General features: G+C 41.7%; 1 protein-coding gene across 11 annotated transcripts in view; it reads left to right on the top strand.

Moving 5' to 3' along the window:
- BICD1 (BICD cargo adaptor 1) overlaps window positions 1-15,101 on the top strand; it is a 185,014-nt gene that overhangs the window by 114,080 nt on the left and 55,833 nt on the right. For 10 of the 11 annotated variants that reach the window (XM_073223768.1, XM_037010227.2, XM_073223765.1 and 7 more), the window contains exons 3-4: window positions 8,092-8,244; window positions 13,197-13,622. In XM_073223768.1, the coding sequence (XP_073079869.1) occupies window positions 8,092-8,244; window positions 13,197-13,622 (579 nt within the window). Of the gene's footprint in view, window positions 1-8,091; window positions 8,245-9,622; window positions 10,448-13,196; window positions 13,623-15,101 lie in introns of those variants that run through there. The other variant, XM_073223773.1, reaches the window with a different exon arrangement.

Here is a 15,101-nt window from a genome sequence, read left to right as displayed (position 1 = left end):
ATGTGGCACAGAAGGAAAGAGGAAAGATAGGCAGGCAGAGAGGCTTGAGACATCTAGACGTAGCTCCGGGCTGTTTCCTAATATCACTGGATACTCTTTGTGTTAGGTTATAAATCAGTAAATATACCCAATAAACCTATTTTTCAGGGAAGCCAAGACAAATTTACAGAAGAGTTTTTTTATACTCTGCTGCTCATTTAGCCAAAATTAGACATATAACCTATGAAGCCAAGTACCGATCAACCTATAAATTTTCTGTAACAACATAGACAAGCCAGTACAAAGTATATCGAGGGAGTCTCAGGCCTACAACAGCACATTGTAAGTCACTCAGTTGACCATCTTGTCCTTGTCACTGCCTGGAGTCAGCCGCAGATGCCCGGGGATCCCCGGAGATGAGCAAAGAGCTACCTTTGACCGAAGTTAACCACAGCCTTACACAATAGTCCATATCCTGTGCCAGTGTTGTTTTCCTCTGAATCTCTAAACTTTTGAATTTCATTACCTATGTCTCAAGTTGCCATTCTTGTCATTGCAAACTTCCTTAAGTCCAAGTCCAGCTTCTGCTTACTTGAAAGCATAAGTTAAAGCTTAGGAAGAGCTTGATAAAGAGGGTCTGTCTGAGACAGTGTAGATTGTCAGAGGCGGAAAATGGATCACCTGTAATGATTACTTCAAAGTGATGTCTTTGAAGAAAAGCTAGGTCTTAGACTTTGCTTCAGAGTTTGGAACTTAAATTTTAATAAGCATGTGTACTACTACATTTCTGTATTATTCACCTTGAAGTTCTCACATTCCCAGAATATTGAAAGCCTTCATAGGGGAAAATTCTAGAAGCACTGTACCAATCAGGGTCACAGGTATGGCTTTGCTCCAGCAATCAGAGCTTTACCTGTGAAACTTACTTAATAGGTAGTGAGTGTTCAAAATTGGTCCATTTAGCCCTCAGCAGTTGGAAAGGATCTGGGGTTGGGCTATTAGGAGGTTGATGGTTCAACCCACCCAGCTTACAAACACCGTCATTTTTCTCCTGTCTCAGAGCAACATTTTCCAAAGATTTGGTCAGTGGATTGTTCAAAGCCTTCTTGAAAAGGCAAAGGTCTTGTGGGCAAATAAATTTACCAAACATTGCATACCATGTCTACTCTTACAAGGTCTCAATGCTCACTAGCATATTAAGGGCTCTGAGGAGTCCAGAAGCAGAAAAATGCAGGTGTAATTTTACTTAACCTAGTATTTCCCAAGCTCATGTGTGCGTGGCTCCTAGTAATCCGTCACAGAACAAGCGTGCACTGAACTCACTACGGGAAAGCTCTCCTGCAGCCCTAGCTCTTTCCTCCTCCCTACTCTGTGGCAACCATGGCGATTCTCTTTATATTTTCTTTTTCTTGCTGAGTATCTTTGTTTCAAGCCACATTTCAAACTTGCCCTATTTTTTTTTCCTAGTTATTGCCCAGTTATTAAGTCTGGATTGCATTTGGAGATGCTGACTCTGTGGTCCTCTGGATACCTCATTCACTAAGAGCATTCCTAAAGACTTGGAAGCCGCCTCAGTCTCCCAGTGCCCCACATACCTGCCTGATAGAGCAATACGTCTTGGCTTATTATGATTTTAGAAGATCCCTATATGTCCATCACCTTGTTATTTTTTTTTTAATTTTTTTTTTGGTATCATTAATCTACAATTACATGAAGGACATTATGTTTACTAGGTTCCCCCCTTTACCAAGTCCCCCCCACATACCTGTTCACAGTCACTGTCCATCAACAAAGTAAGATTCCATCAGCTTGTTATTGGCTGGTATCGCAGAGGTGTGAGGTTCTGTCCCTCATTCATTGAACCCATTCGTAAGAGAGGAACATAACAGGTTGTGTCAGCCATATTTACCTATAGTAGATGAGTTTATCAAATCCTGTTCTGAGTGGAAATCTCTCCCAAGATGGAATAAACATTTTCCGAAGATTTTCCAAGATGAAATAAAGTATAAAAACACATGGAATGGGTGTCACTAACAAGGGTATCTAAACCCTGGAGAATTTTGCATGGGGCCTGCTTTATAAGTGTGTGGGGTTTTTTTTTTTCAATCTATGAATATAAACTCATATGTATGAAACATACCTATACTTCTTTGGCTGTGCCCAGCTATGCTCACCCCTACAAAGAAAGACTTCCCAGCCGTCCCTTCGTGTTATCACCCGTCCCGTCCAGGCTGAAAGTGGTGAGTCCGAGCTGTGGGATACAGCTACCACGGGTGACACAGTCTCCTGGGCCCTGGGGTGCTGTGATGAACAGTCACCGGCAGAGCTCCTGCTCTCTCGGCTCTTACATCTTGTGCGGGGAAAGACAGGCCCAAAGCAAACGCAGGTAAATCAGGATGATAACTGCTTTTCAGACCGGAAGGTTATGTGAGGGTGACTGGGTGGCTAGTTTGAGCGGTCGGAGGAACCTGCTTGCGGAGCTGACATTTAGATCTAGATCCTAATGAATGAAGAGACAGGGCACCGCTTAAGAGGAGGCAAGTCCCAGCAGAGGGGACAACTGATGCAAACACTCTAAAGTGAGGGTGCGTGGGACGAAGATATGTGATGGACTCGTCAAAGCGGGGCAGGAGTCGGGGCGCACAGGAGTCCGGTGGGATTCGCCAGTCAGCATATTTAAAGCCAGAGGTCGGAATGAGGTGGCCTTTGGAGAATGAGCAGGTTGAAAAGGACGGGCTCAGTATAGATTTGGAACACTCAACGCTTAGGGGCTGAGCAGAGGAGACGAGTGAGTTGGGAGGGACTGCAAAGCAGCAGCCGGTGCGCTTAGAGTTGAGATGGGTCTGAAGCCAGCAGGAGAGAGAGTTTCAGAAAGGAGGCCGTGGTAGACGCTGCGGAAGGAAGCACAGGTGTGGCCACCCAACCCGGTGGCAGCGAGCACGGCCCCCATGATTTTGACAGGAGCAGGTTCGGTGCTCATCGATGCATTAGAGAGGACTGTGGTGTAAGGAGAGGGTGGTCCTCGCCATGGAAATAGAACTACTGGTTTAAAGGTCAAGGTTTGTTTAAGGCAGGATTGACAATCTTTGAACTGTATCCAGTAGATGGGAAGAAATCAGTGAAAAGGAGAACGGGGATAGGAGCCACACCTGCTTGTCTTTCCCCCCAGCCTTCCTGCCACGGGAAAACGGGGCAAGATTCTCAGGGAGGGAAGGAGAGGCTGCTAGTGGGAAGAGGGAGAAGCAGGAAGCTTGGGGAGCTGAGGGGTCAGGGCCCATCCCCTGCATCTGTCTAGTGTCCCATTATTCCTTCCTTGCAAGGGAGACTCAGAGCCCTGTACCCCTGGTACCCCCGGATGGAGGGGGTGTGTGCTCATGCCAAGCGTGGAGAGCCGGGGCAGTGCAGGCAGCAAGCCGGTGAGCAGCCCTCGTCCTTCTCTGTCCCACCCCCAAAACTTTCTGAACTACCCAGGTTAGGCCTGCGTGGCCCCGGAGGCAGAGAATTCCTGGCGGGCAGAGGCCAGGAGAACTCGTCGCCCACCCGTCGCCCAGACCGGAGAGGAGTTAATCTGGGGCCCGCTGAGGAACGACTGATGCTCGGGTCCCCCCTGCACTCGGTCTGTGCGGGAAGTGAGAATGGGGACCCCGTCCCGTCCTTCCCCCTCTCCGTACTTCTCCACTTGGACCAGAGGGGCTCTTTTCCTTTACTCCACTCACAGATCCAGAAGTGCCTGGTTTGACTGTCTAAATTAATCCTACTTATAATTATTTATAAGATGTATCATTAACTCCCACATGCACTTTAGTGTAAAATCTCTTTTTCCTTACAATTCTGTTTAGGTACTTTTTGTCCTTATTAGGTCATTGTTTTGTACTCTCCTCTTCTTATTTTTTAAATTTATTATCTATCAATAAGCACATTGATTCATTCTAAGATGTTCCTCCACGTTCTTCCTCATCTTCTCTGGCTTTGGACTTGGGAGCAGCTGCTCGCTTGTTCTCTGTGACTTTCTTCTGAAAGTCCACCCTCCGGGCTCTGATTACAGGGCTGCTTTGCTTAAAAGACCTTGAGGGTTCCCTGAATTCCTTTGTTTAACAAAGAATTTCCTGCAAGATCATCTCAAGTGACTTCTCTCCAGCCACAGCCGGCTGCGCCCCTTCCGAAACCACAGCCACCGGCTCTCAAGCGCTGAGAACACGGTGGTGCTTCCCACTTCCCCGTAGCTCAGTGACACGAGTCTGTCATTTAACATTTCATTGTATGAATTAACACCAAACATAGACTTAAGCTGAAATTAATTAGCCATTTCCCAGTTTTTCCTGTATTACTCTTGGTCTGTGCTGTGGCTGTGCTGGTGCGCTGAGGAGGGGCCCAGTCTGACCATTGGGCATTTTACTTTAGCACAGCCTTCAGTACAGATATGACTTGCTTTGGTTCAGAAGTTTACCTCTGGCTGGAAAGTCTGTTCTGCTCTTTACCCAGTTAGTTGACTGTACTTGTCTTTCAAGTTTCTGCTCAAATGTAATTTCCTTTATAAAGCTTTCCCTCCTCGCCCGGGAGTAGTTGATTGCCCAGCGTTTTGGTGTGAAGCCCCGTGAGAGCACGTGTTCCATTGTGTTATGGGAATTACCTGTCCCTGGCATCTCTGCCCGTTTCCCCCAGGTTACATCATCCAATTCCCATGATTACCAGACAGGGTTAGATATTGGGATCCCCATTTACAGATGAGTAAACTGGGGGATCTGTCACCCACCTCACACAAGCTGTTATTAAAGATCTAATGTGGCAAATAGCAGTAGACTGATAGATACTGAGAAGTGACTGGTCCTGGGGGAGGGGAGGAGTGGGTAGGTGGGAAGGGATAAAAGGGCACAAAAATTCTCAGTCATAATAAAGGTTGGACGTGGGGATGGTAGTACAGCATGGAGAATATAGTCAATGATGCTGTAACATCTTCTTATGCTGACAGAAGGTAACCAACCGCACTAGTGGGGGTAAGGATTTAAAAATATGGGGAACTGCTGAACCATTCTGTTGTATACTTGAAACCAATATAAGATTGTACATCAATGATACTTCAATTTAAAACAAAACAAAACACAACAAAAATCTAATATAATGAATATAATTAATCTATAAAAGATGTAGAGCTGTATAACTAGAAGGCATTATTTTTTTTTACATTACTCTTTATATAGTAACAAGTGTTTATATTGTCTTACTCCTTGCCAATAGCAAAGGGAATTTATTACTCCCACATAAAGAAATCCTTTTAAGGATAATTGAAATAAAACCCTAGGAATGCTGCTATACCAATGCAAAAGATAGGATAGTCTACCCCCAGGCATTTCAGGTTAATCCCTCCCCCCTGAGCTGGAGCAGGGGCTCAGGTCTCTGGAGGGAAAAGGTTCAAGCATTTCTGGGTGGTGCCGTTCTCTCCCCTTTGCTCCTGCTTTACTTCTTTCACTCTCGATATTCTTGATGGGGGTGCTTGTAGAGCTCAGCCCCATCTTATCCCAGGAAGAAGAAAATAGGAGATACATGTATGTAGGAGATAGACATACAATAAGTGGCACAAAAAACAGTAGCCATCTTTTCAATTTATTATGGGAGCAAAGAACATTGCCCGTGGACTTGAATCTATGGCAGTTCAAAAAACAAGGATTTCTAGCAAAATAATAAGACCAATTTTCTTCCTCTGGGCCTGGGGTCTGTTTTATTGTTAGTGAGCCCTTCAGCTTAACCAGTCGCCCAGCCAAGCGCTTCCTTCTTAATTAGCATCAGGAGTTTTCATTAGCTGTTTTATGAGTTATTTATTAGTGATCCTCATTAGCTTTGCCATGGTCTTAAATTTCTTTGACATTTACTGTCTTACTATGTAAGATTTTATGGTTAATTTCCAGTGTATACAAGCTAGGTTTCTGGTCATTACCTTTTTTACAATGTGTATGTTCACATTTTACAGAGCCCCATAGATCTTCACATTTTTCTTTATAATTTTATATAAATGACTGGCATCCAGTTTACCAGGTTTCCTCATATGTTTATACAGATAGATAAAGAAAACTAAATAAATATATATTACTCAGTTAATGGTAGACCTTTCAAGAAACTACTAAGGTTTCATGTTTTTGAAAAATTAAATAATTTAATGAAATATTGTAATTTGGATTTATAGCCAAACTCTACTATTTTTCATTTTATACTCATTGAGCATTTATGCCCAGAGTATTGTCCAAAGAGCAGGGAACGAAGCAGTGTTTCTGCCTCTAAGTCACTGGACTGTAAAGTGAAGAATTATAAGAAGTCTAATTATTTCACAGATTTCAGAATATTTTATTTCAAAGTCTGCTATTCACAAGACTGAAAGCCACCATCCATGAAATGATCTTTTTTTTAGAATTTTTTTTTTATTTGTATCCCTATTTTGTTGTTCATTCCATGCTTATAAGGGCCTAAAATTTGCTGCATTTTAGGGACACATCGATGAACAGCACAGAAAAAGTTTCTTATATTCAGATGAAAAAAGAAATTTAATAAATGAAAAATGTGTAAAAATTAAGTAACTAATTTCAGGTAATGATTAGTGTTATTCTTCCACCAGTGATTTTGTGAGTGCCTACTGTGTGCTAAATGCTGATCTGAAAAGTAAATCATACAGGGGGATGCTGAGCTGGGCCAGGGTTGCTGTCTTACATCAGCTATTCTGGAAAGGCCGCCCCCAGGAGATGACATTTGAACTGAGAGCAGAATGACAGGGATCAGAAGAGCTTCTTAACCTGGGTCCTGGGACTCTGTTATGGATAGACTTCAGGGGACTTGATGGAAACTTGGGTGGGAAAAATAATGACATGTCCATTTTCACCCAACTCAGACCTAGGCTTTTCTTCCATTTGAATATAGGCAACAAAGCCCAGTAGTATTAGAACTTATTACCTGTGATCAATATTTTCCTATCACATCTTAGTTCTTGCAGCTATTTTGGAATATCCTTGCTTTGATGTCATTTCATAGATCTGCCAGTAGATCTGATTATACATTGTGTTAATAAAGAAGCACATGTATTATTATATGAGTTATATATTACTGGTTAATCACTCTAAAATTTAGGGATTTAAAGCAATACCCCATGGGGTGGCAAGGTCTGACCCTTACACTGTCCTTAAAAATACTCTGAGATGAGTTCACTGATAGTACCATGTTGTCAAAGAGGGCCATGGCAGAAATGAGGTTAAGATCCCCCAATCTGGAGAGAGGAAGTTCTCTGGGGGGGATGCAAGAGCCTCAAGGTGGGAGCAAGCTACAAGCCCTGTGTGGTGGGGGATCAGCAGAAGGGAATCTGTGGCCAGAGCCGAGTGACTGCTAGCAGAGTGGCTGGACAGAGGCAGGATCACACCATATGGCTCACTGGGAAGATTGTGGAACTTGTAGAGGGACCCCCAGCCCCCTGACTTTGCCCCACTCCCAGTGTATGGGAAGCTCATATTGTATGAGTACTAATCTATATTTTCTTTTACATTTTCTAATATATTGCTATCTTTTAGTGCATAAACTCATTGTTTTTAATAATTTTATGATGCTCCACTTAGTGGTGGCATGGTAATTTGTTTCGTCTTTCCCAAATACCAAACATGTAGGCTGTTTCTGCTTCTTTGTGTAGATCTACATGGATTTATTTTTCTTTTTATTTACCTCTGTGAAGACATGATTCAGAATGATTTTTACTCAGTTAAAAAATTTCTAATGTGAAGAATTTTATTATTTTTTTAATATTGAGGTGCATATAATAAAACGCACAAATCTTGGTATACAGCTTGATGAATTCTGACATGTGGATACACTCCTAGTCATCACCCAGGTCAAGATATTAAACATTCTCACCAATTTTTTTTTTAGACATAGATTTGATTTTCAGATGTAGAACTGCTGGTTTGTATGTATGTTCTTTTAAAGTTTGGACAGATGTTGCTAAATTGTCGTTCAAAAAGAAACACATTAGTGGTTGCACTTCATGAGGCATTTTTATTATGTTTAACTACAAAGACTTGACCTACCTTTCTTAAGATCTAGAATCAGACATTTTTGTACTGACTGTTTTTTCTATTGTTTCAGAACAACGAGATGGTGGAGCTGCAGCGAATACGGATGAAGGATGAAATCCGAGAATACAAATTCCGGGAGGCCCGCCTCCTCCAGGACTACACAGAACTGGAAGAAGAAAATATCACGTTGCAGAAACTTGTGTCCACGTTAAAGCAGAACCAGGTAAGGCTTTTTTGGTTACATTCCAGGTGGATGCACATCTTCTGACCACTAAGATAAGTCTTCTTTCTATTTCTTAGGAGGGAACTAACAAAATTTGCCTTGATCTCCCTACAATATTTATGTGCTGAAATTTCCCACCACTCCTGTTTCAGCTAATATTTAGAAGGAAACCTAGAAGTAGTGTAATTTACAATAAAGCTTTATTGGAGAAGAAGAATTTTAGTTTATCCTTTAGCTCTATGTTAACTTAGTTTAGGAGTAAGTCAAATGTATTAGTTTTACCTAACAACTTCTCACTGAAGGCCTGGGTCTATAAACTTGTTTTGTGCTACAAGCTCAAGGTCTCCCTAAAATCATTCCCTCCCCTACCTCCCTCCCTGTCTCTGTAAATGGCTTTCAAATCATGTAGGGGAAGGGATTATAAATATACTGCAATAAGAACAAAATTATGTGAAAAAGAAAATGCCTGGTATCTTTTTTTCAGCTGTAACCTGACTGTAAACATTGCTTGTGGACATCTAAGTAATTTTTTGGTAGCTAGGTTTAGATAGCTGAACTGCCGAGTTTTCCTAATTGGTTTGTATTGTGCTTTGTTATAGTTATTAGGAATAGCATTCCCGAATCTATTTATGAATATGGTTCTATCAAATATTTAAGTAAAGGTGAATTGGATGTTCAAGGTCTTTTTTAGGCAGTTCCTCAACTACAACCTCTATTCTAAATGATACCACAACCTAGCAAGTCAGGTCACCAACTGTGTGCCGGGCACTGTGCTACGGCTGGAGAGATGTAAGAATCTGTGGGGTGAGATTCTTGTCCTCAGTACTCTTAGAGGCCCGCCCAGTGGTAAGCTTTTACTCTGCTTTATGCTCAAGCTGGTATCTCCATCTGAAGCTATCATTGGCTTTGAGATAATATGGAAGGGGGAAGAAAGGTCCCCAGGAGGAGAAAACCCCATGTACTGGCGCCACTGAAACTTGATTTCTGACATTGTCACTGCTCCCCGGCTTTGGAGTCTTGGGTACAAGACCTCCACGAAGGCATGCAGCGGGGTGAGGCCAGCGACAGCGCTTCCAGGAGAGCCCCGTGGTCTTCCTGCCTTCCTTCCCTGTGTGTGTGCGGAGGGCTGGCCCTCCGTGCCCATCCGGGTCCTGGTTCGGTTGGAACCAAGGAGCACAGCCTGGAGAAAATTAGATGCAGGCAAACTTTTAAAAATATGTTTCTCAGAAATTTCTTAAAAGAAGAAGGCATTTTTTTGTTGGAGGTGTGTTTGGTCACTGATGAAGACTGTAGGGGACCTGACAGGAATTTACTCGGGGTGCAGATACTTAAAGCGGCCCTTCCTCCTGATCCCCGCAAACGCCCCCTTTCCCCGCAGGGCAGGAGCGCCACACACATCTGTCCTGGCCCCTCCCTGCAGGCGCCCTTAGGTGTTCCTGCCAGCCCGCCGAGGAGTCCTGCCAGCGACCCTTGGCCCAGACGCCGCAGCTGCGGGGCTTGAAGCGCTCAGTCCGAGGGCTGATACCGCTCACCCTTGCCTTCCGCCAGTAATTGAAGCCTGGGAATCAGACGCTTAACCCAGAAGTCTGAAGAAACAAACAAGAAAATGTGTACAATTCTTTAATTTTATTTTGTAGGTGCAGTATGGTAACTTTCTCAATTAAGTGTCTAATTAATTAATTTGCAATCATTTTCCATACAAAGGGCCATTTGGGTTTTTTCCCAGACAAATGGGAGTATCAAGTCTCCCCCAATTAAGGAAATAATTTTTTTTTTCTCCTACTATTGGCCTTTATTAGTTAGCATCCATCATACACTCTCTTTCTAATTAAATAGAAAGTACAGTATTCTATGGACAAATGCCACAGATGTTTTTCAAGAAATGACAATGGCAGGCTTTCAGCCTCAAAACTGTTCTGACGTTTGCTTTGTACTGAAGCTCCCCATACTAAGCAGGCTCTTCCAGCCTGGTTGGATGTATCTCGAAACTAGCATTACAAAATGCTTGGTTCAAAGAATTAGAAGATTCTTTCCTTCTGAAGTTTCATTTTTTTTTATCTGTTTATTGATTATTTTCTAAATAATTGTTGTGTAACTTTCACATCTTACTCCCTATATATTAGTGTATTTTCCATCTCCTTCTATTATGATAGAGCTTCTGGAACAGAACCTGGCCCATAGAAGGCATTAAATAAACATGTGTTGAAGGAATGCTGTTTTTTTCTTTGTCTTCTATTCAGTCTTCAACATAGAAAGGAAACAAATTTAAGATGATTATAATTAACCAAACAAACTTATTTGTCATTCTAAATGTGAAATGTATGGGAACATCAAAGAATTAAGTCTGAAAACTTCAGCCACATCCCCATGTGCTAATTTGGTCCTATGTCCAAAATAAAGTCAGTCCCCATCTTGTAAATACATTTTATACCTTTATACTTTTGAAAACTGAAGTATCTGGAAGACATATAGGAAAAAGCAGCAGCTATAAAGACATGTGAAGTCGACTGTCAGTTCCCCAACAGACCACCAGAAACTCCATTGATGAGGCGAAACAGTTTATTAGGCCTCTTGCAGTCAGAGACCACCTTGGCAGAGCCTTGGTACTGTCTCAGAATGGGAGATTTAGGAAAAAGGTGTTCATAGGATCTTAGGAGCTCAACTGGGTTTTGCATGGTGGGAAACTGGGATCGATGGAGTTTATGACATAATAACTTTGAATTGGGAGACACAGCAAAATTAGGGTTTTGACATGAGTCTTGAGGAAACTATTTTAGTTGGGTCTCATCTTCTAGGAGCAAGTATTTCTCAAAAGCAGCTAAATTATTTCATGCCTAGTCCCAGTACTGGTTAACAGAGGGACAGGATAATTTGCCTTTTTCCGATATTACCTAACATAGGGCAGGAAATTGTGTTTCAATTTTTAGGGATGTAAGTGATGAGAGGAGGAGAGAAATAATAAATGCTATATTCCTAATATCTCACATATTGAACTAAGGCACTCAGAAATTGTTATCTAAGCATTGAAGCCCTTATTAAAATTAATAATTAAGTATACTTCTGTTATGAAGAACATTTCCCTCAGGGATGTATTTCTGTATCAGGGAATTGTATCATAAGGGAACATAGGGAACATATTCGATTCGGTTTGATTTCATTTAACCATTATTTCAGGTGTTTCTGTCTATGAAGCCATGTACTTTCAAAAAGTCTAGTTGCATATTAAAACTATGTGTTAGATTTGGCAATACAGGGCAAGATTCAGATCTTTAGAGTTCCTGGAGCCTGAACAGATTATGGTACCCATCCCCAACCCTCATGGTAAATAAAAGTTAAAAATAAAAGAGGTACTAAACTATGAAGTCGCTATAAGGAGGTCCGGCAAAGTCAGTACTTTCTCTCATGGTGGCTCCTTTGATGCTGCCTGTAAAATGTCACACAACAGGTGTTTAAATGCCTTCTTGCTTTGCTTCTTGGCGCCTTCCCTTAGCTGGGGCTCTGGCTGTGTGGGGCCTACCAGTGACGGCTGCGGAAAGGAGTGAGCCGTTTGCCTGAGTGGGTCAGCAAAGACTGCAGACTGGGGACCGCATTCTTGACTTGGGTCCTGAAGAATGATGAAGGGGTTTGTCCAGGACACGGTCTTTGCCAAAGCAGAGAAACATGGAACTGTTGGGGGGTTGTTAGGAGCCTGAGCCGCATTTGAGCGAGTGGAGTGAATGAATCTGCCTGAACAGAAAGAGAAGTAAACTTCTATCTCCACTAAGTCACTCTTATTTAGGTCTCTGTAACACCAGCCAAACTGACATCCTAAACTTACATCAGAAACTCTTATTTTAACCCTTGCAAGGTTAGAACAAAGAGGTGTGAGGATAGAGATACATGAAAGTGATAATGGTCTGTGATCCCTGTTCCTTGATTCTTAAAATCCTTCTTAAAATACAAGTTTAAACTAATATAAATACTAAAATAAATTTTAAACTAAACAAATAGTTTATATTGATAAATAATTTCATGATTATTATATTACTTTTTCTGCTTTATTTTGTCATTCAGCAGTACGTATTAAAGAACAGAACTCTGCTGAAGCACTGGGAAGGAACACTGACACGCTGGGTGGGACATCTAGTAGGTGCATAAAAAGTATTTCCTCTTGTAAGGAGATTACAGTGTAGTTGTAGAAATAAAATACTATTAGAAAGTGTCATGTGATTGATGAGTGCCATGGAAAAGCCCCCAGGAAGGCATGTTGGGTTAGAGTAGAGATCTCTTCACCTTGGACTTTCGTGACCACGAGGGTGTATGAGCAGGCTCTTATTTGATTATAATTAAAAGAATATTACATTGATAACTACATATATATGTATTTTTAAATATTGAGTATTTGATACCATTTCTCCAGATTTTATCCTTAAACATGTTAAATTTTTCTTTGCTGACTTATCTTCCTCTCAAATATATGTTACTGAGATTATTTTCTTGTAATCTTTAAAGTAGTTTATCTCTGCGTATGATAATTTCCTCATTGTTAATAATTATATGGGACAAAGTAATAGTGATGATAAACTCTTGGTTGTGAATATTCTGATAAACTTTTTTTAAAATTCCTCATTTATTGGGCAAATGGTGCCCCCTTTTGCCCACCAGATCCCACAAAAGAAATCCTAAAACAGACACTTTTCATATCTGTTAAGAATTTTAATTATATATACATGGTTTGACATATATTAAATATATATGACATGCATGATTATATACGTATATGTCATATGTATATATGATTAAAAAGCCACCCTGTGTTACTTTAAGGGTGTATATACTGTGTGTAACTTCGATTTACTTTATGGACTAATGTTTTAATTTTTTAAATAATTTGGTCCACCGGAGTGTTCAATGGCAGTTTTGTAAGACCCAAATTTTAGTTCTATGAATCTTCTCTCTCCTGTATGCTTCAGGTGGAATACGAAGGCTTAAAGCATGAAATCAAGCGATTTGAGGAGGAGACGGTGCTGCTGAACAGCCAGTTGGAAGACGCCATCCGGTTGAAAGAGATCGCCGAGCACCAGCTGGAGGAAGCCCTCGAGACCCTGAAAAACGAACGGGAGCACAAGAACACCCTGAGGAAGGAGCTGTCCCAGTACATGACCCTCAGCGACAACCACCTCAGCATCTCGGTGGAGGGGCTCAAGTTTGCCGAGGACGGGGGCCAGCCGAACAATGACGACAAGATGAACGGCCATCTCCATGGGCCCCTCGGGAAACTGAGTGGGGACTACCGCACCCCCACGCTGAGGAAGGGGGAGCCTCTGCACCCTGTTTCCGACTTATTCAGTGAGCTGAACATTTCAGAAATACAGAAATTGAAGCAGCAGCTCATGCAGGTAAGAACTTTTATAGGCTGAGTGCATTTCTTAGAGATGCATGTGTGTCAGGGATTTCTTATCCTCTAGGTGATTTTTTAAAATATTGCTTCTTCAACGAGTGACTTTGAAAGTACAGCATTTTAGGAAGACATGACAGAAGAGATGCTGAGAAATCTCTCATTTGCATCACGTTAAGAAATGTATCTCTCAGAGCCACAAATTGGGTTGCAATCAGGTGGAAAGGGAGACAAACCAGCATCTCGAAGCATTTCTGACTGAGAGAAGAATTCAAAACTTTTAGGTTCAAGTCAAGTGGCAGAAAAATGTATTTTTTCATCCTTAGTAACAGTATGTATAGCTTCAGGAATAATGGTTACACTTCACAGAAATACTTTTAAGATGTGGAGGACTTCATATGTACAGACTAGCCGGAATACCATAAGACTAGAAATACAGAACAGGTATAAATCTGAAACTAAGGAGTTCCCATTCCAGCATGAGCAGGGCCTTAAATATTAGGCATCTTCAAATCAAATATCTTGTGAAGAGTTCTGGCCTTTAGGCGTATCTCCTTGCAAACTGGCTGTCTAGTTTAGAGTCCTGCCTCCCTGCCACGTGCAATCCTGTGCCCCTGGAAATGTTGTCTGAGGGCCACCACCACCATCTCCATCACCCCGGGGCTTCTTAGTCCTGCAAATATGGGCCTCACCGCATCTGCTGAACCAGGAAGCGGGTTCAATGCTTGTTAGGTGATTCACTTCCAGACTTAATCTTCAGTCTGTTATCCCTGCAAGGTTCTTTGCTTCCAGCTGATAATTACAGACCGTTAATCATTTATTTCTGTAGCAAACAGGGCTTACAGTTTTCTGCCTCTACAGAAACGAGGACTGAAAAATGAAATTAGTGGAAAGAAATAAGACACCAGACAACCAATGAAGTTAATTTATTAATAGGTTTGTTTTTACCACTGCATCAAGGATTACCATGGCCTGCACGCTGCCTGCCCAGTGCTTTTGGATGTGAAAAGAGAATTCGTTTTCACAGGGTTTCGTTGGAGTCAAGAGGCCATGGCCCCTGGGAGAAAGTGAATTTCATACAGACTTGTTGTACCTGACGGCAAAGTCCAGTTTTGAGTAGGTCATACATTCCTATGTCATTTCACTCAGATTACACTAATGCAGCTGGGTACATAGAAAACAATTCCTCGTGGAAAAAATTTTACATGACGGATGTATTTATAAGAATTTGTGCCCTATTTCAAGTTTTTCTTGAAATAGAAATATGCAGTTTTTCTTAAACTATCATATTAGTGGCTTCAGGATAAAAAGTTAGTTGTGTTGACGCTTTTTGTTTGTTCTTACAGTGGTGGCGGTGTGGAAGATATTAGGAAGAGGGACTTTTATGCACAAAACAGCTCAACCGTTTTCAACCTAGTCATCTATTGGCGGAATGTCAGAGCTGTCCTCAGATTTAATCCTAAATGTAATCAGGACTCAT

This window comes from Manis javanica, chromosome 15, assembly GCF_040802235.1.
Source record: "Manis javanica isolate MJ-LG chromosome 15, MJ_LKY, whole genome shotgun sequence".
Lineage (NCBI taxonomy): Eukaryota > Metazoa > Chordata > Mammalia > Pholidota > Manidae > Manis > Manis javanica.
Note: the sequence above shows the minus strand (reverse complement) of the source record. Positions and strands in the feature narration are given on the sequence as shown.